The 22355-nt window shown below is 40.6% G+C and overlaps 1 protein-coding gene and 1 pseudogene across 2 annotated transcripts in view; both read right to left on the bottom strand.

The window, feature by feature from the left end:
• ESRP1 (epithelial splicing regulatory protein 1) overlaps nucleotides 1-18894 on the bottom strand; it is a gene marked incomplete at its 5' end in the record, with an annotated part of 57816 nt that extends 38922 nt beyond the window's left edge. Inside the window, 4 exons of the mRNA XM_081266675.1 lie at nucleotides 13120-13234; nucleotides 16835-16948; nucleotides 18132-18260; nucleotides 18763-18894. Coding sequence (XP_081122801.1) covers nucleotides 13120-13234; nucleotides 16835-16948; nucleotides 18132-18260; nucleotides 18763-18894 — 490 coding nt within the window. The remainder of the gene's footprint in view (nucleotides 1-13119; nucleotides 13235-16834; nucleotides 16949-18131; nucleotides 18261-18762) is intronic.
• On the bottom strand, nucleotides 97-490 carry LOC308633706 (small ribosomal subunit protein eS12-like; annotated as a pseudogene). Its single transcript has one exon. The product of its transcript is annotated as a small ribosomal subunit protein eS12-like (transcript).
• Nucleotides 18895-22355: the final 3461 nt, after the last annotated feature.

Raw genomic sequence — 22355 nt, 5'->3', positions numbered from 1 at the left:
TAACCAATATGGTTCTTGTGTGTGTGTGTGTGTGTGTGTGGTGAGAGAGAGAAAGAGAGAGAGAGAGAGAGAGAGAAACAAAAATATTTTATTTGCTCATTTCTTGCATTTGAAGTACTCTTCAATGACATCCTTGGCCTAAGACTCCTTGCCGTAGTCTTCAACCACTACACAACTGTACCCAACCACTTTATGGGGTTTGCTCTCTCAGTCAATTTTACAGAGCCCTACCCATTCTCCTAGTTTCTGGTCATTGACCTTAATCAAGTTGATTTGGTGCTCGGCATAAAGGGCCTCCACCAATCTGACACAGAGGCTCATTAAAGTTGAATGCAAGCACACAAAGATGGGCTTGGTGCTTGTCTAAGGTTTTGATGGCTTTGCAAATTCCACCTTTGAGACCAACACAGTTGAGGATGGACTTCAGCACCTCTTGTAAAGCAGTATTAATGTCCATTACACTTCCAGCAACTATTCTTTCCTGAGCCATGGCAGTGGATTACAGATGAAGCCCAATCTTGAACACACCAGAGCCTCTGCACTACTCAGCAACGGCAGGAAAAATGTCTTTCTCTTTTGAGACAGAGTCTGGCTACATTGCCCAGGCTTGTGGTCTCCAACTCCTAGGCTCGAGTGATCCTCAGCCTCTTGAGTGCTGGGAATATAGGAGCACACCACTGTACCTGGCTTCAATATGGATCTTGACAATGTCTGTAGACTCTACAACCAGCATGTACCTCCATCAAAATAGTTACCTTACAAAACTAACAATCACTGCAATGTTTCTTTCTTTGCTCCTTTTTCTTTTCTGTATGTGTGGGTTGTGCTGGGGACTAAACCTTGAGCCTCCAGCATGTTCAGAGCAAGTGCTCTACCACTTGCTAAGTTATCCACTTAGCTTCAAACTTGTGATCCTCCTGCCTCAGCCTCTGAGTATCTGAAATTACAGGCATACACTGCCATACTGGCTGGAATTTTTAATTTCTTTTAAGTTCCAATACTATAGTCACACTTTGTCTAAACTTGAATTTTGTAGTGTAATATAAAGCACAAAGATAACACTATGGGGCTGCATCTTTTCTTCAGCGTTCAAAATGAAAACAGCTGGGGATATGGCTTGGTGGTAGCAGGCACAAGGTCCTGGATTGAATTCCCAGCAGCACAAAAAGTAAAAGGAAAAAAGAAAACAAACACCTGAATGGTGGTTACTAGAACATTTGCCTTATTTTATACCGTTTTCTAACTAGTATTTTAAAATAAGCTTATAAAAATGAAGACCAATGTGAAGAAAGTGTCCTCATGTACTATTTAGTGCAAATTCAGAGGATAGATATCAATTCAGGGAGCTCTCACCTAGAATTCCTAAGAAGTACAGCAGGTAATCTGCAGAGTTAATTCAGTGAGCCATATCCTTTTCCACTCATAATTTTAAACCACTTTCCATTTCAACCCCAGCTTCCTCCTTCCTTTCCAGTAAAGAGACATTGCTTCCCAACAAAGGTAGGCAAACTCATTTTTGTGTTGTCCCTCAGCTGGTCCCATCTCTCCGCAGTTAAATATACCATATGCCGAAAAGCAGCCATATGTTCCTGGCAAATTACTTAACCCCCACTAAACTTTATCTCAAAAGCCAAAGCTGTGATAATCTTTACCTCCCTGGGCTCTTTGTGAAGATTAAATGAGATAAAATAAGCCCACAACACAAAGCAGGTATTTAATAATAAAAGATGCCCTCTCCCTTCTTCCTACAACCCACAGTGACTACCCTTTTTTCTGGAAGCATGATTGAACTCAGGGGTACTTAACCACAGAGCCACATTCCCAGCCCTTTTAATGTTTTATTTTGAGATAGGGTCTAAGTCGTTTAGAGCCTTGCTAAGTTGCTGAGACTGGCTTTGAACTTTTGATCCTCCTGCATCAACCACAGGAGTCACTGGGATTACAGTCATGTGACACCTTGCCCAGCCACAGTGACTACTTTTATAATTCAAGATCAGACATTCATGATTGAAAACTCTGAACTCACCATATGGCTATTCATATATCTCACAGGGTAAGAATCCAGCTAAAATGATAGATCATGTCTGCATCCCACCCCCCTTGCCCTTGACATCAACTAATCACAAAATAGATATACTGCCCACTTACAGATTTGAAACTATCTTTTCAGGAGATGTTCAAGCAACAGACCAAAGACCACTGATTGGAATCACTGATTATGTGAAGAGGATATCAAAAAATTTTTACTAATCCAGTGCCATTTTCAAAGACTGTGATAAGACAGAAAAACTAGAGCTAAAGGATAAAGATACTTTGGGAGAAGAGCTGGGGATGTGGCTCAGTTGGTAGAGTGCTTTCCTCACATGCACAAGGCCATGGGTTCAATCCCCAGCACTAAAAAAAAAAAAAAAAAAAAAAAAAAAAAAGATACTTTGGGACTTTGGGAGATAGCTGTCCTAAATTTTTTCTGGAGAGATAAGACAATAGGAATCCTTCCAGAACTTTTTAAGACTAGTCAAGACTATCATTATCATATGGACTCTGGTACCAAAGAGCAGTCTGGAACCCTATAGTTCTAATGTTTCAATCAGGCCTATGATGGAGCAAAAACTACCCAAGAAATGGATATAACCCTGCCATGCAAGCCATGTTTCTCTTAGCACTTATTCTGCATTCTTTGTTGGAAGAAGAGATTTATCGTGTACTGTAGGATTTTTAGCAGCACGTTGGCTTCTACTCCTATATTTGAGTTATGACAACTAAAAGTGTCTCCAGTTGGGGGATGGGGGGAAATCACACCAGGGTGAGAACCACTAGTGTAAACTAACAGTTTTCAATAGTTCCAGTTTTACCCCACATCATCAATGGACCTGACAACGTAAGAGACAATCATTAAGACAGTGATTTTAGGAAAAGTGGCCCAGGAAACACTGCCTAAAGCCCAGGCTGATACTATGTCAAAATGGGGAGATCAGGGGCTGGTATTGTGATTCAGTGGTAGACTGCTTGCCTAGAACGTCTGAGGCACTGGGTTCGATCCTCAGCACATTAAAAAATAAATAAATAAACAAACAAACAAACAAAAAGGTTATTTAAAAAAAAAAATGGGGAGATCAGCTGCACCCTGGGGAACCTGGAAGAAAAGCACCCACTGATAGCAGAGACCATCCTTGGTCCTCAGCATGGTTTTGTGCAATTAAAAACAAAGAACGCAAGGTCATTGTACTGTCATGTGTAACTAATTAAAACAAATAAAAAAATAGTACAAAAAAAAAAAAAAGAACGGAGTTCATATTTTTAAAGGATTACAGAAAGAATATTTGCAGAGGCCATATGCAGTCCACCAACCCCAAAATATTATCTCTGGCCCTTCAAAGAAAAAGCTTACTGACCTCTGAGCTACAGGAATGCAGGTTGCCAAAAGATGGCTAATACAGAGACCACCACAGGAATGTTTATCACATCATGACTTTATCCCCCAGAACAGAACACTGGGGCTAGATTTAGATTCAGAGAAATAGGAATGCAAAGATATTCCATTCAAATTACTCTTTAATCTCTTCCATAAAAGAGAGGTACCTAACCTCTGCTCAAGAGACTCCCCCATAAAGCACTTTTATCCTTTTAATCCTCCAACCAAATCAGACCATGAGTAACTGCCATATAGCACCAAAGCTATTACTACTAACTACTCTAGGCCACAACCACCAATTGAAGAGTCCATTGGATGCTTCCCCTATAATAAATCACTCTCCTCTCCATTATATTATACATCTCCTGAATCTGGGGCCCTGCCTTCCTCTGATCTCTAACTACTCTACAGCTCCTAGGAATGTACTACCATAAATGATGGCATTTATTAAATACCATTTTGTTTGGACCACCTAGGTCTTCTGATTTTCACAATAATCCTACCAAGTAGGTTATAGTAAAACCAAGAAGATGAAGAAACAAAGATTTAGAAATGTTCCACAACTCAGTCACCCACTAGCAGGCAATGGAACTGAAACTGTAACACAGCCCAGGTTTGACTGCGTACATAATTCCCTGCACCAAGCTAAGAAGCTCTGCTTAACTTTTTTGAGCCACACTTTGTAAAGATCTTTTTAAATGTATAGGTAAAGGCCAACTGAAGGAGATAGAGATCAAAAGCAAAAACATAAAGTCTCCTCTCTCCTCTCTGTTCAAATAGATCCGTAGCTGAAGAATCTTTTCACTGAATTCTTCTTTTTAATTAAGAATATATTGTTGACACTTGGCTAATAGGGTTCTATGTAACATGCACCAACATGTTTCCCGTTGAGCCAGCACACACAAAAGATTGGCAGACTGTTAAAAGTCATCCAACCTGCTGCATACCCAAACCACCTCCTTACATACACACACACACACACACACACACTCTCTCTCTCTCTCTCTCTCTCTCTCTCTCTCTCTCTCTCTCTGGAAGTTCAGTCGATACTTACAAGAATTGAACACAAAAAAATAAATGGTAGGGGAGTATTCTTTTTAAGAATGTTTTTTATTACCAATTCTTTCTCCCTATCAATTTATAGTTATATATTGAATTACTTGCTGCACATCTGATCTTGAGGGAAGAAAAGATGAGTCTGTGCCTCCTGATTTATGGCTCATCATGCAACTTACTCATTCTGCCCTTGAGGCAGCTACAACAGCACAAACAGGCTCAGCCAGCTTTACAAACTAGAACTGCCACAAGGGAATGAGGAAGGGTACAGCCAGGGAGGGTGGGAACAAAACTAACATCTCAGCTACAATTGACTGAAGTGCTACGTTTATCTAGGTTAGGGAAGGGACTCAAATGATATCTGAACAGGAGGAATGCTTTCCTTAGCGTCACCCTTGGTGAAACTGACCGAGAATTTAACTCAACATTTAACATTAGCTGATGGTATAATTCAGAGAAAGAAGCTGAATGGAGTTCATTAATACTAGCTTATCTACTCAAAAGAAAAGTTATTTCCAGACTACCTGAAAATGGACACATTTGCTTTTGAAACACCCAGTTTTCACTTGTAAATGACATCTTTTCTAAACTAAGTTTTGGGTCTGTATCTGAGAACCACACACATAAAATATTAGTTCTGGAACAAATAATGGTAAGCACATATTTACATACTAACTTGAAATTCTATCTCAAAGCAAAATTTTCCCTGCCACAGGCCCCTCAAAAGACAAGTTTTTAACATTCCTTCTTTACTTTCTTCTGTCCTTTCTTTCTTTCTTTCTTTCTCTTTGTTGTTACACTAGGAATTGAAGCCATGGCAAGCTCTCTACCATTGAGCCACCTCCCCAGCCCTGTTTTATTTTTTGTTTATAGTATAACACAATTACCTATGTTGCCAGTCATATTTAAAAACCTACGGCAATTAACAAAGGAGCAGCAAACCAATAAACACAGCAAGAGAAAAATCAAGCAAAAATCCAAGAACTGAATTTCCTACAAGCATATGAAGGAAAATAAAGGGAAGAAGAAAATGATATCTATCCTGAAATGAATTGTATAAGTTAAAAAACAGGTTCAAGGACTGGGGCTGTAGCTCAGGGGTAGAGTGCTTGCCTCACATGTGGAAGGCACTGGGTTTGATCTTCAGCACCACATAAAAATAAAGAAATAAGATGTTGTGTCCATCTACAACTAAAAAGATTTTTTTTAAATAAAAAATAAAAAAATAAACAGGTTCAATATACAATCTACTCCCCATGCCTCTTTTTGGTGCTGGGGATTGAACCCAGAGACTCATGCATGCTAAGTTCGTGCTCCACCACTGAGCTACAGGCCCAATCAGTTTTACATTAAAGTGAGCTCGGAAAGAAACAAATCACAAATGCCACTGAAGAAGCTCAGGGGTGCAGGTCAGTGTTAGAATGCTTGCCTGGCATGAACATGGTCCTGGGTTCAATCCTCAGCATAACAGAATTTTTCACACATAACAGAAGCCACTGAAAAGCAAACAAGGAGCCACAGTAACAAAATTTGATATAGCAGCAATAAAATGCTGGGAAGAAACTACAACCTTACTTTTAATTTCATTTCTCAGAAACTTATTTGGAGGAAAAATAATAAGATCCCTACTAACAAATACTACTTCCAGTAGACATCATAATGAAAAACCACATGAAAGAATCTCAAACCTACCCAACAGACCAAGTACAACCCAGAAGATATAAGATCAAGATAGAAGTGAATGGAATGGAGACAAAAAAAATTTAGAAGACATTTACATAGGATAAACCAATTAGAAAAAGGAGACTTCATGATGACAAAATGAATCTTCTAAAGCTTATTTAAAAAAAAAAACAAAAAAAAAACATTGGGTTAAAATCATGGCTCAGTGGTAGAGCATTTACCTGGCATGTGTGAGGCCCTGGGTTCGATCCTCAGCACCACATATAAATAAATACAAGATCCACTGATAACTAAAAAGAATTTTTTAAAAATACTGTCATGCATATCTAAAAAGAACAAATAAAATTTTTTTAAATGCTGTAGTAGCAATTCAACTTAAAAAACAATATTATGGGCTGGGGATATAGCTCAACTGGTAGCGTGCTTGCCTCACATGCATAAGGCCCTGGGTTCAATCCCCAGCACCATAAAACAAACAAACAAAACCATGTTATACTAGAATCACCAAACTCACATTTTAAAAGTAAAAAATATTATTTTATAATTAAACATACAGTATTTCTATAGTCAATTTATCACAGACCACAAGCCAACCCATTTGCTGGTTTGGCTCAGATCATGCTGATGTGATGCCAAAGATAATTCTTTTTTCCCTCCAGCTAACAAGGTCAATTACCAGCACAGCTTAACTGTACACTTGGGGACATTTTAAATCTCTTTCATATGAAGAGAAGGACAAAGAAAATTCAGTGCTTCCCTTTAGCTTTTAAACAGGGCAATGAAGGTCTATACAACTACAATGGTGCAGTTCAATTAATCAGAACAAATAAGTATCCAAGTGTAGAATGAGCCACATTCACACAATATTTTACAAATGAAAAAGCCAAACTAACCTTGAAGTTTACCTGTACTAACATGTAGCTGGTGCTTTGAAAGTTCTATATCCACTCTCACCTGAGGTTAAATAAGTGCCGAATAAGTTAAAATAAGGTTTTAAATACATAAGGAAGTACTTTTCAAAAACCCCTGATATTTTCATCTGAGACACCCAGCCACCTAGTGATGTGCACAGGCTCCCAGTCGACACTGTGGAGTGTGGGGCGGGAAGGCACTGGCTGATGTGGTTCACACACTTTCCCACACTCCTCCTAACAGTCTTTCCATTTTAATTCAGGAAACTGAGGCTGCCAAGTGCAAATAAATTGACCACAGTAAATCTCACTCCAGAGAGTGTTCTTAACCACTATGCTATTGAGGCTATCTACACCATTTCAATTTTTCATCTATGGGAGTGCTATGCTCTAGCACTCCTATGTGCACATTTCCAAATCCTTTACACCCATTAAGAAATAGTAAAACACACACACACCCTACTAACCTATGGACTGCAGGCAGGAGTGGTCTTTTTTTTTTTTTTTTAATTCTGACAACAGGAAGCTGAACTAGTGAAATGGTATTTGATAATCATGGCAAACAACATGCATGGATGCAATACCCAACAGCAGAACAGAAACTTTACAAAATAAACTTCACTTTACTGTTGAATGGCTTGGCTAGTATGTGCTCAGGAAAATATAAATTTAAAGAGATTTTTAGAAGAGAGATCACCTAAGTATCAAAAAAAAAAAAAAAAGATCTTTATATATTTTAGACTTTTACTTTCTTAATGAGTAGGATTTCTGAGCATTAGATAGATGCTGGAGCATCTAACTTAAGATTAAAAAAAAAAAATTCTAAGCCTTGGTTTTCCCAGCTATAAAATGAGGGTAATACCCCCTACCCCCAATGCTGGGCTATTGTGAGACTCTTGAAGAAAAATATGATAGCTTTTCTGTGTGTGTGTGTGTGTGTGTGTGTGTGTGTGTGTGTATATGTGTGTGTTTTGTGGGAAACTGAAGCCACAACCTCACACAGGCTAATAAGCACATGCCCTACCACTGAGCTATATTACATCACTGATCTATAACCCCAACCCTGATCATTCCTTTCTATATTTCATTAAGAGTTAAGATCTTAATAAAGGCTTAGAAAATTGAAGTAAACACAATGGTAATGAGAATAAATCAGTTCATGAATAAGGAAACTAAAAACAGGTAAAGAAATCAGGAAGTAATTCCAGCATTAGTGAGGAAACTCCAAGATTACTTTTTAAAAATAAATAAAAGTCACTTGTACAAACAGCACCATAATCAAAATGTCTTTTTCCATAGGAGCAACTAAACTAGTATTAATTTCTCCAAGGGAGCTAAGATAATTTCTTAAAAGAAAAAAAGGAAGGAAGAGGAAGGAGGTAAATAAAGGAGAAGTGGAGGAGGAGAAATCACAGAAGCACTACCCTGTCAAACTCTCACCACCTCACCTGATTAAATGAAGCTTACCAAATGCAGTCTACAGTTTACCTGTAGATAAGGTCTTCTCAACTGGGATTGCACAATTAAGAAGCAGGCAGCACACCTGCAACTGGAACAACTCGGAAGCCTAACACCAACATCAGAAATAGCTTTTGGAACAAATACAAAGAGGGAAAGAACTGCTAAAATAAGAACCAGAACTGCATTCAAGAAATTCCCCAAACCTTCTTTTATTAAAGTGGACATACTTTCACACTTCCATAGTTTTCAACTGGGAATGCCAAGATAAAAGTGAGGCTTGAAGAAGGCACAGTGGCAGGGCCTCTCTGGTCCAAGAGAGCTCAGATTCTGCGACTACACCTTTTTCTTTAGTTTCCTCTAACATTAGAGAATAACAACACTGGGGCTGAGAGTGAAGCTTGGTGCTGGAGCACTTGCCTAAAAATATATATTTTTTTCATTATCTATAAACACCTTAAAATGCTGCATAATGAAGTTCTACATTTTTAAAAAATTCATGGTTTCATTGCTTTCTCTTACAGAAATGTGTTGAACATTTCATTTGAGATATAAAAAAATTACACTCAACATATGTGATCCAACAATCACACTTCTTGGTACTTACCCAAATGAATTAAAAACATGCCCCCACAAAAATCTGTACAAAGATGTTTACAGCAGCTTTAGTCATAATAAAGCAACTTGGAAATAACAAAGTTGTCTTTCAATAGGAGAGTGAATAAACAAACTGTGGTACATAGAGACAATGGAATATTATGCAGCACTAAAAAGAAATGAATGATCAATCTGTGAAAACACATGGAGGAACCTTAAGTATATATCATTAGGTATAAGAAAAAGTGTATCTTAAAAGGCTACATACTATTCGATTCCAATTATGTGATATCCTGGAAATGGTAAAACTATAGAGATAGTATAAAGGTTAGTGGGAGGAATGAACAGGTGAAACAAAGTACAATGAAGTTTTTCTATACCATGCTGATACCGCAACACATTATCGTATACAATGATGGATACACATCAGTATAAAAACATTTGTCAAAGCCCAAGAAATACACACCATCAAATGTGAACTTTAATGTAAACTATGGACTTTAGATGATAATGTCAAGTATAGTCATCTATTTTAACAAATGTATCACTCTGGTACAGCATGTTGACAGGGAGGGAGGAGACATGGAAGGAAGGTATGAGGGTTTGGGTGAGTGAGGGAGAAAGCAAGGGTCTTACAGGAACACTATACATTCTGTTCCATTTGCTCTGAATCTAAAACTGCTCTTCTTAAAAAAAAAAAAAATTATTAACATAGTACTGTAAAGCCACTGAGGTTCCAAACAAATCAATATTTCTTCACTTTTATCTAAAAACACAAAACAAGAATACAGACTGGGGGCTGGGGATATAGCTCAGTTGGTAGACTGCCTGCCTCACGTGCACAAGCCATGGGTTCAATCACCAGCACCAATACATTAGTGAAAAATTAAAAGATTCCACAAGATAAATCATACAAACATATAAACATGCAAATTTTCTTAATTGCTCCTTTCCCAGTATTGGCAGGAGCCTCTCTTCCTCCACCACTGGTTTACCTGGAAGAGGTAATCTAACAGGAGCAAATGACTCTCCATCTACTTGGAAAAGTCATCAAGGACATTCATTGACTAGCTTTGTTTCAAAATTCAGGGTCATTTCCACATTAGCAAGGAAAATGGCTTAGTGGCCTGAAAGAATAAAACTCTTGCAGAGTTTTACAAAACTCTTTGCATAGATGAGCACAGTTGATAGGCAGATTTAATGTGATTGCTTTTGACCTCAAAAATTGTTCTGGTGGCCTCATCAGGAAAATATTGATTTTTCTGAATAAGAATCTTATGATAATTGATCATAGCAGCAATGAAAAAAAAAATTGCTAAGAAAGGTTGAATTTCACCCCCAGTACCAGAAATCGAACACAAAGCCTTGCAAATGCTAGACAAGTGCTCTACCTCTGAGTTATACCCCTAATCCTTTTTATTTTGAGACAAGATCTAATTGTGGAGATTGGCCTCAAACTGTTAGCCTCTTGAGCAGCAGAATTACAGGCATGTACCACATGCCCATCTAATCTTAAATGTTTTGATAAGTGGAAAATAAACATGAAATTATAACACTAAACAGTATAAAAATGCTATTAACTAGCCAGATGTACGAGGCACACACCTATAATCTCAGCAATTTCAGAGGCTGAGGCAGGAGGATTACAACTTAGTAAGTCTGTCTCAAAAAAAAAAAAAAAAAAAAAGTAGTTGGGGGGTAGCCCAGTGTTGGTAGGGTATTCTTGGGTTCAATTGCCACTATAGGGGGGAAAAATTATGATTAAGATTAAAATCTACTTGTTAGTTGGTAATAAAACTATAAACCCAAGACTCAATTTAAGTCAAAAGACACTAATCTATAAGAAAGTTATTTTTTAAAAATCTCCCAGATGGACAACACCTTTGTTTTATTTATTTATTTTTATGTGGTGCTGATAATTGAACCTAGTGCCTCACACATGCTAGGCAAGCAAGCACTCTACCCCGAGACACAATCCAAGCCCCTTTCCTGATTTTTAAAATGATTTGCATTTTAGTTGGACACACTGATGGGATGTTGTTACATATCCGTACGCGTACACGATACACAATATAATTTGGCCAATATCATTCCCCTAAAAAAGTTATTTTTAAAGAAATATAAAATCCTGTCATTTCAATGAATGCATGGTCATGAAACTCTGCCTCAAATTTCAGTTAAAGTGCTCATGAAAATAGAACCCAACTTAGCTTTATTCACAATTAAGCTCTTTACTGTAGCTAAATATTTCTGATTTTCATCTGTATAGCATTGAAAAAACTGCCAATGTATGTTCATAGAACTAGAACTAAAAGAAATGATAGAAACTCCTAAGAAGCCCCTATTTGTAGTTGTGGACATTTTTACTAGTAAGTTGATCTATAATCTCTAGGAAAATGTTTTCTTTAAGAAGAAACCGAGGGCTGGGGGGGTGTGGCTCTGTGCTAGAGTGCTTGCCTGGTATGTGTGAGGTCTTGGGTTCAATCTCCAGCAGCAAACCCCTCCCGGCCAAAAAACAAACAAACAAACAAAAAACCCACAAATTGTTTGTTTTTTAAAGAGGAAACAATGGTTGGAGAGAAATCTTAAATACTGCCTATACCTACTGAAATTGTCATATTTTTTAAAAATTAAGACTTTTCAAAATTCTCTCATCTACCGATGGTTGTGAGCGTGTATGTACAAGCACGCACATGCTCACTGGGGATGAAAAGAACCTTGACCATATTAAGCACATATTCTACCACTGAGCTACACCCACACCCCTGATATTTGTTCTAGATACTTTTGTTCTACATACTATTTGATACCCTAGTATATTCTAAGCACACCCAAAATGTAGATCTTAAGCCCTAACTCCCAATGGGACTGAATCTAAAGAGGGTTTTCAGGAGATAGTTAAGGTTAAATGAGATCATAAGGGTAGGAAGCCTTAACCAATACAACAAACAGCAGGCTTTACCTCTTGAAAATCAATGAGAAAGTTTAAGAATAAATTTAAGAATAAGCCTCTACAGCTGGGCATGGTGGCCCACGGCTGTAATCCCAGTGGACTTAGAAAGATTGCAAGTTCAAGGCCAGCCTCAGGAACTTAGCAAGACCCTGTCTCAAAATAAAAATAAAAATGTCTAGGCATGTAGCTCAGCAGTAAGCACCTCTAGATTCAATTCCTGGTACAAACAAAAACAAAGACAAAAAAATTTACAACTGCCAAGTTCCTAAAAATAACAGATTTGACTTTATAGTGATTCTCAGTGCTCTGGGGGAGTAGTCTAACCTATTATTTAGTTTTCATTTGCTATATTAGCACATGACTGCTTATTAGTTAACCCTTTAAAGACTTACTAGATTCAAGATAATGGGTCATTCATAAACTTCAAAATTTATGATTACAAATACTTACTTTTACAGTATATAATGCATTAAATATACTCCCATGATAAATAAAGATTTGGGGGACAATGACCCTATTTTATCACCAAAGATGCATCATAACCACCATAATCTTGTATGTATTTGAGAAACTCAGGGGAGATTAAAAGAGGAAATCAATGAACTGCAGTTTGTAAAGTACATACACTCATTACTTAATAAAGTTATCCATTCCAAAGAACAAGATAAACCCTAACACCAGATAAGCAAGATCAAGTAGCCTTGCCATTTGCATCAAAGACAGCAAAGTCTTCACATTCTCCTCCAACTCATCACACCCCTCACCCAGAAAATACCATCATCTGTAACTGAACCTTATTTTAGATGCAATCACCTTCACAAAAATCCATGTCTAAGTCCATGCAACTGTTCAATTCATTTAATTATAACTACTCTGAAAGATTAATATAAGTATACTGTAAGTTCCTCCTAGTACAGTATATAAATGTGGACCAGACAATATCATTCATACACTGATGAAGTTTAAAACATTTAGAAGTTTTTCAAATTGCATTTTTTTTTTCTTGGAGCTATATGCAATTGGTTCTTGATTAATCATTTAAAGGATACACTCTGCCATTGCTGCAACATCCAGTTTGTCAATATCAGGTGAACCAGGGCAACATTTCTTAAATTCTTTTCGAAGATCAAAAAAGGAATAGAAGCATTCAGGTAGTAATACATTCTGAGGAAGGACAAGGTAGATATTGTTAACTAGGTAAATTTGCTCAGTGTTTCTCTAGTAATTAAGACTAAGAATTCAATGTAGGCATATTTTACCATGATTTTTAAAAATATAAGAACAGCTTTATTTTTAACAGCTGGTCCTATTATTGCATTAGATCTTGTATACAGGTCTCACATAAAAAAAATCCATTTTATTTTAATAAACTGGATTACAATGTACTCCATTATGCATTTCATTCAAAACATTTCCGAAGCTGTAATATATCTGAGTTGTTACACTTTATATTTTCTGAATAATACATTCTTTTCCCAGCCATAATCATTTTATTTATTTATTTTTCAAGAACAATATATTTTTATTTTTTTTATTTTTGGTAACCAGGATTGAACCCCAGGATGCTTAACCACTCACTGGGCCACATCCTCAACCCATTTTTTTTTTTTTTTAGTTGTAGTTGGATACAATACCTTCATTTTATTTATTTATTTATTTTTATGTGGTGCTGAGGATTGAACCAAGGGCTGCACATGAGTGAGGCTACAACCCCAGCCCAATCATTTTAAACCATCTGCATTTTCAAGTATCAGTTTTCGTGCAGATACATAAGTTTATACATAAGATTAAGTTGTAAAATTTAGTAGTTCTAACTACTATTGGGTACTAATAATACATATTGTCAGTACTAAATTAGATAAGATAGTAAATTCCTGGGGCTGGGGATGTGGCTCAAGCGGTAGCGCGCTGGCCTGGCATGCGTGCGGCCCGGGTTCGATCCCCAGCACCACATACAAAACAAAGATGTTGTGTCCGCCGATAACTAAAAAATAAATATTAAAAAATTCTCTCTCTCTCTCTCTCCCTCTCTCTTTTAAAAAAAAAAGTTAAAAAAAAAGAAAAAGATAGTAAATTCCTGATATACACATGTATATATACATATATACATTCACACATGTGACTGTATATACACATATACATATATATGCAGTCACCTCAGAAAATAATTCATGTATGTGTATATATACATATGTGTGATATGTATATACATACACACATACACATACATATATTTTATAATATATATGCCTCAAAACTCAAAAGCGAAGAAATGGTTCCCAGATATTCTTGGCTCCAAGCAGCACTCATGTGATTATTAAACAAAGCTCAACTGTGTTAACAAATATTACTGTGTGTGTGTGTGTGTGTGTGTGTGTGTGTGTATGTACAACAAAAAACCCTCATTGAATAACTTAAAGTTAAAAAAAAAAAAAAAACCATTATTTAACTGGGTATGGTGACACACGACTGTAATCTTTGGATTCAGGAGTCTTAGGAAGGATGATTGCAAACTCAAGGCAGGCCTTGGCAATTTAGCAAGACCCCCCTCTCAAAATAAAAAATAGCTCTGGGGATGTAGTTCAGTGGTAAAGCGCCCCTGGGTTCAATCCCAAGTACCAAAGCAACAAAAAGTGAACTACTAAAAGAATCATGAATTCTCAGTTACCTACAAAAGTATTAATTTAAAAACTGTCTGCCTATACAACAATAAAGGATCAATTTAAATAGCTGTGTTCAAGCTGGCACATGTCTGTAATCCCAGCAGTTGGGAGACGGAGGCAGGAAGATGGCAAGTTCAAAGCCAGCCTTCAGCAACTTAGCTAGGCCCTAAGCAACTCAGTGAGACCCTATCTCTAAATAAAAAAGGGCTGGGGATGTGGCTCAGTGGTAGAGCACTTGCCTAGCATTTGTGAGGTGGGTTTGATTCTCAGCACCACATTTAATAAATTAATAAAATAAAGGTCCATAAACATGTAAAAAAAAAAAATAGCTGTGTCCATTTAAAATACTGAGCATTTTAGTTAGTGCTTATGAAATGTTGGCTACCCTGGGTGAGCTTTCTGCTCTTCTTTGTTCCCTAAGTAGTATTTCCAGGGAGTGAAACCATGATCTTATGTTAAATTATAGAGGCTGAAAGTATTTGTATAGTATGAATGTTCCTTGTAAAAATAATGCTTTTCTACAGAAGTCTGAAAGAATATATCTACATGTGCTTATATTAGTAAAAACATTTTAATCTATTGTTTTCTGCATAGATTATTTCTTTTATATTTCCCATTTTGCCTATAAATGAATATACAAGATTACTTTTATTATATTAAACTGTTTTAATTTCTTATATTTAGTCTATCCTAATAAAACCAACTTAGGAAAACATTTTTTTTTTCCTCCAGAGTTTTTCCATACCCAAAGCAATCCATCTAAAATAATGGAAACAACTGTTTTCCTCTGACCCAATAAGAATTAAGACCCCCATATTAATATTTTTTGGGGAAAAAATAATTCACATGTCTTTTTAGGTCAAGGGTATAGGAAATGAATTAGCACTTAATAAAACTGAAATAACGACTAAAATTCTTATAAAAGGAGTGATCGATCACCTTATCCCTCAAATCAGTGTAACTTGGATTTCTTCTTCAGACATTTAAAATTACTATACACTTAACGAATTTCCCAGCTTTGTCTACTTGAGGACTAAAGAAAATCTGTACTGACTATACTTTCCGGTGTCATCAATTGTCAATCTACATTTTTCATTGCAAGACTTGCCTCATAGAGTTACCTAAATATAATCTTATCTTTTCAAACTCAGTGCTTGCCTGGCACAATAAAAAGTTGCGGCTTAAACTAATTTAAGTTGTTAAGAGCAACTAGCTTAGCAGTGATTGGCTACCCTGAGTGAGCTGTCTGCTCTTCATTGTTCCCTAAGTAGTATATTTCCAGGGAGTGAAACCATAATATATCCATGACAAGACTTCTCACTCTAGTCTTTTCCACATCAGAAAAATTAACAAAATTTAAAAATTGCCCTGACCCTATAGATTTAAGATTTAGTCTTGAACATTCCCTTAAAAATTAGATAAAGTGTGCCATAATTAATATTTTGCTAGTTGTATAGTTAAGTGTTATTTAAGCAGAATTTTTAATGGATTATAATTAAAATGGTTGAGTTGAACTTATTGACCCCTTCCTTTTTAGGATAAAGTATTTCAAGAAATGAAAATATTATAATGCACTAAAACACCATTCTTGCTTTCCTAACCGTAGTTATTTTGTCAAAATATCAAACTCCATGCTAACTCTGGAAGTGGGAGAACATCAAGCATCTTGAAAACAATCTTTTTGTTAAGTTACCAAATTACTGCAAACCTGAACATCTCCATGAAATTGTCATGCATCTTGTAACTGTGGTAAAATATACATAATATTAAATTTACCATTTTAATATATATGTGTGTGTGGTGCTGGGGAACCAAACCCACATGTGCTACACATGTGCTCTATCACTGAGCTACATCTCAGGCCCAATTTTAGCAATTTAAGTGTACATTTCACAAGCAATAAGTACATTAGTATTTTGCAACTCACAACCTTCTTTTTTCAGAGCTTTTTTATCTTCCCAAAATGAAATTATTGGTCACATGAAACAATAACTCTCTACCTGCAGCTTTTTAAAAATAATAATTTGGATAAGCCAGTTTTCTAAAAAGCTTTCATTCATCTCAAAAGTCCAACCATTTTTCCAGAAGCCAGCACTCTTACCTTCTTGGAAGCCTCAGGATGCAGAATTTGCCTGACATGAAGCTGCCCATCAGTACAGAGACAGAAGGAAGTCCCTACCCCGATATTGAGTTCATTGCTCACTGATTGGTTAAACTGAAAGAATAAGACACACAGGGAGGAACACAACTGATACAGGGTTTACAAACTCTTCAAAATGGCCCCACTTGGTAATAACTGGGGTCGGGGCGAGTCATGCCGGTGAGCCTAAAATTTACAACGTTGCTGGGGCAGACATCACAAATCGCCCTAGACAGGTTTCGGTAAGGACGCTTTCCATCCAATTCACAGTTTTTGCTCATAAGTGCATTTCCCCTCCCGTACCCCCTTCTATTTTTGCGATAAACTCATTGAAGACAAATCAGAGGTCTGCTTTCCTGGTAGGTTGCCTTCAGATTACATCATTCCCCAGCGTTACTTTGTTTCCATGTGCCAGGTTTTAGAAAGAAACCAATTTCTGATAAACAAAGCAGACAATGGATACACAGACCTCTGTAAAGGCTGGTAACACGAACCTGGAATACACCCCAGAAATGATAACTTTCTCCTATAATTCGAAACTCATGTGCTAGGGCAGAGGCAGTGAGAGCTCCGGGTATTCATAGGTGCGCAGGTGTTGGGCGCCCCGCCCTAACCCAGGATCTGCGCCCCGGAACTGCCAGTTTTTAAGTTACCTCAGTTCCAAAAAGGGGATTCCACCAGTTCCACGGTGACCCAAACCTTACTTGAGACTGAGATCAAGACCATTAAAGAAATTATAGAACCCAGTCCTTTTTGGGGAGTTCAGAAGACTAAAAGCAGTCGGGCTCTTTCAGGTTCTGACCAAAACTCGGGCCGCTTGGATCACGCGACGCCAGGTTGGCTGGCACCATCTACACCATAGCGCCCCCTGCTCCATGGCAGAGCCACAGACCCAAACCCCGCTGGCGACTGAAGCGTTTGGGGTCTGGACCTGGAGATGGGGACTATACAATTCATCTAGCTTCACTGGTCATTCAAATGGTTAAACGCTGCTGAGTCTCCGACCCCAGGAACTACTCTAGGAAGCTACTGGAAAACTAGCAAATTTGGGTAGTTTGGGTAAGGAAGCGAAAAGGAGCAGCGACCTCTCCCAGTCCCCGGACCAGGCTCCCATCCAAGCGACTGGGAGTCCAGCCACCCAGCCCCCGGGACCCGCGGCGACCACCCCGAGAGGACGTGCAGCAGTAGGGTTGGGTCCGGTTGTGGGGCTGCCGGGACAGCCCGGATGGAAGTGGGCGGTGTGGCCCGGGGCTGTCACCTGTCGGAGGGCTTGGTCCAGCTGAGGCGCGGAGGATAAGCTTTCGGCGTCTATTTTAGTTTCTTCTTTGCACTCCTCGGTCAGTTCCAACTGATCCGGTCTAACTAGCACTTCGTGCAACTGTCCCACCTCCGGGGAGAGAGAAACAGGGGGTCAGTTTCCCCTTTTTCGATTCCGGTGCCTTTCTCCAGGCTTTCCCCCTCGCTCCCCTGTAGCGGCGGCCGGCGCCGCTACAGGGGTCCAGCTGCATAATCAAAGCTCACTACACTACAGCCGCTCCCGTGGCTCAGCGGTCCGCGCGTCCCAGCCCCCTGCCCCACCCCCACCCGGATCAAGTCGCAAAGGTTTGGGAAGTGGGCTTCGGGGGCCCGGGAAGGCCACACGGTTTCGGCCCAGCGTTCCCCGACCAGCAGAGAACCCGTCTCAGCAGCTCCCGGCCTCTCCACCTGGGCCAGGTTTCAGAAGACTGAAATGGCTCCAAGGCGGTTGGCCAACCAGTTTGGTTTTATTCTGAATTCTCTAGGCCTCTGGTCCACTCCCACAAGTGGGATACTTATTTACCTACCCCCTCCTCGAAACTTCCACAACAAACTTCTTGCCCCACGCCTTGGACAAGAACGTGAAGAAATACCTTCTTGTTGGCCAGATCCACGACTTTCCATAACAGCAGGATCAGCTCCTTCTCATCCGAGCCCAGCTTGGCCCCGGTGGCCCCAGCAGTGATCCCAAAAAGTACCACCAAGTAATCCGGAGACGCCGTCATGACGATAGGTGGGGAGGGGAAGAAGGGGGGTCGGGAGGCGGTGAGGCGGGGTGGAAGTGAGAACGAGAAAACCTGTGCTAAAACCTTCTTCTAAGAGAAAAAGAAAGAGCGCCCACCCCCCCTCCTCGCTGCCGCCAGTGCAAAAGGCGGTAACCAACCACCCAAGCCCACACCTGGCCGGTGCTCCACACCCAGGGCAGGAAGGGGGGTGGGAAGGAGGGTGCAGGAGGCCTGCCCTTTTTGTATTCAATTGCCCGAGCGTTTATGAAAAAGCCAGGAGCTGGGCTGTACTCCCGGGAGGCGCGCGCAATGGCTGAAAGCTTTTCTGTTTTGGGATGTGGCTCTACCTGCCCGCCCCTTCCCCCTCCCCCACGTGGTGCAGGTAAGAGACACCTGGCGGCGCCGGCCCATTGGCTCCTTCAAACCACTACGTGGCAGCGGTGGGGGAGGAGGCCGCTTGGGGAGGGGGAGGAGGGGGAGGTAGACAATGGCTAGATGAATGGGGAGGCCAGGTTGAGAGGGGTGGAGGGAGAGGCCGAAGGGGCGGGGAAGGGGCGGTAGCCACCCAGAGGGTAGACTGGGCTGGACTGGGAAAGTGAGGGGTAAAGGGCGGGGAATCGCGGAGAAGGGTCCCTACTGCAGGTACCAGAGGTGTGGGGGAGCTCAAGGGAAGTCTGGCTGGGAGGAACGAAGCTGAAGGTTTTGAAGGGTCAAGAGAAAAAGCCAGGCGCGGGGAGGCGAAAGGAGGCTAGAGGTGAGGCCCCGGGCGCGAAGCTGCCCAGGGTGCGGCGCCCGGCGAGGCGAACCGCGGTGGGAGGGACCCGCCAACGGCAGCCAGGAGGTGGCTGGGGCAATTGCCGAACCCCGGAAAAGCCGCTCCCGAGCCTAACACACCTTTCAGTGCAAACAAGGAGAAATTCATCAGTCCCTCCCCTTCACCTGGCCAGAGCGCCGGAGCACGCTCCCCTAACTCCACAGCGCTGCCCACCTTAGAGAGAAACCCCGCGCGCTGCAGAGCTGGACGCCTGGGGCGCCCAGCCACCAAGTCACGCCCCTGGACGCAGTTACTCTAGGCGCCCAAAACGGCTAGGAGACCCCCTCGAGGAAATTCAGGCACAACAGCCTCCACTCGCTTTTCTCTCAACTACTTTAATTACTACATCTTGTTTGCACTGGCTGCTAGTTCGAGACTGGAACGTCCTCCAGGGTTGGGGCCCACTTCCTTTGATTTGCTTTGGGCTCCAGATAAAAATGCAGCGACCCCACATACCTAATAAAGGTTTTCCTAAATCAGGTCAAGCAAGTTTCCCCCTCAATTCCGCGCTCTGATCCCATGCCCTTCAAGTGTGCCTTTTGGCTTTGTACTTGGGGAGTGTGTAGACTTAACCAAGGTACCCGCCTCTCCTAGCTCAGCTTGGTTTGTACTTGTGCGCTCACGACCACCACCACCCCCAGCCACCAAGTTGGACGGCGACGTGGTGGGTCGCGTGTCGTTTTAGAGAGACAAGCACCAGAGGTGGAGTTTCCTCGGGTTTTATATTTCAAACCGGTCTATTCTCGGGAACAGAATTCCGTCTGAAATTTTTACTAATTTGACCCCAGGTATCCAGCCCTTCGTATTCATGATGTGAAATCAGTCAACCAAACACCTACTGTACCTATCCCGGGTACAAATCGGTAACTTTTCGCGGACACTTGTTAGGGGAAGATGGAGATCCGGCTTTCCCGGTGGGGTTTGAGACTCCTGGGAGCGGGGAGAGGAGCTCAAGGCCCTAGCAGTGGGTTTCCTGGTAGGACAAGGTGCAGGCGGAGGCGGAGCCGCGGGCGGTGCAGGTAGCTGCTTGCCTCCCCAGAGAGCGGGCGGAGGCCGGGTTCCCACACCTGCCTTGCTGCGACCGCGTTCCGTACAACCCTCGTTAGCGGCTGGAGTTCCAGGGGCGCTCGCTGCTTCGCACTTCTAGACTTCAAGGTGCGGAGGTGTCCCTGCTGGATCGCAGCGGGTCCTCGACCCGCCTTACCCCAGTATCTAGGAGTTACCCTCCCTGGCCCTTGGGCGTCGCGGGGGCTGGAACTGGGCGCGGAATGAGGCCAAGAAGGACTTGGGAAAACCACCCAGATTGCATTGCAGTAGGCGAGGCCGCCTGGAGGAGCCGGTTTCCCCCGAGCCACCTCCCCACAGGGCTTTCTTGGTGCGCGGTTCCCAGATGCTCTTCTCTGTCCGCCCCGGAGGCGCTGTCTCGCAGGGACGCTGGACCGGGTACTTGGCATGGCTGGGCCGACCAGATCTCACCTGGCTGCGAAGAGGCCAGACGCCACGACAGGCGACTGTTGCTGAGAAAGTGATTTGAACAGCTTGGAAAGCGTGGGCCCGCCCGTCCTTTCAGGGCTTTGGTGTTTAGATTCATCATTTGTATAACGCGTTTGGATAAACTGAAGACTTAATAAATCAGAACGATTTCCAAGAATTCCACAGCAGCGTTATCCAACTTAAAATCATGAATCTCTTAATGCCCCCTTTTTAGAGACTTTTTTCCTTCGTTTTTAAGGAACTTGAATCCGTGTGTTTTTTTAAAAATATTATTATTATTTTAAAGTTTGATTCATCCAACCGGATTTACAAGGACAGGGATAGTTTTGTTTCGAATATGTTCTGAGGGTTTGAAACACAGCCTGACATATATTATGCACTCAACAAATATTTGTTGAATGATTGTAGTAACATCCACCCATTTTTGCAGCTTTGTCTTCTAAACCTAGGGCTTGACTGCAAAGGCTAGATTCTCAACCTGGAAATCTACAGGTAACTTAAATCTCAAATGTTTGTAAAGAGTAGGTGCTAATTCTCCACAAACTTAACTTTTATTAAACTAAAATCACAAAAGGAAAGAATGTCAAGGAGGAGAAATCTATGTGATACAAGTAAATCCATTCTGGATACAAAAAAAATTTATTACTATCACCACCACCTATTTAAAAAACAAACAAAACTCTCCTAAAGGAAGGCTCATTCAAGTCTTCACTCAACATCGCATCTAAAACGTCACAAATGGGCTGGGGATGTGGCTCAAGCGGTAGCGCGCTCGCCTGGCATGCGTGCGGCCTGGGTTCGATCCTCAGCACCACATACCAACAAAGATGTTGTGTCCGCTGAGAACTAAAAAATAAATATTAAAAATTCTCTCTCACTCTCTCTCCTCTCTCACTCTCTCTTTAAAAAAAAAAATAAAAATAAAACGTCACAAATAAATTAATAAAAAAAATGCAAGGGTGGGGACATGGGGTTATTAATGATGGTGGAATGTGAGGATCATTATTATCCAAAGTACAGGTAGGAAGACACAAATGGGTGTGAATATACTGTGTATACAATCAGAGGTATGAAAAATTGTGCTCTATATGTGTAATAAAAATTGTAATACATTCCGATGTCGTATATAAATAAAAAAGGAAAGAAAAATAAA

The sequence above is a fragment of the Spermophilus citellus genome (assembly GCF_964194105.1).
Source record: "Spermophilus citellus genome assembly, chromosome: 14".
Classification (NCBI taxonomy): Eukaryota; Metazoa; Chordata; class Mammalia; order Rodentia; family Sciuridae; genus Spermophilus; species Spermophilus citellus.
The sequence above is the reverse complement of the archived record's forward strand: the minus strand, read 5'-3'. Positions and strand labels throughout refer to the sequence as shown.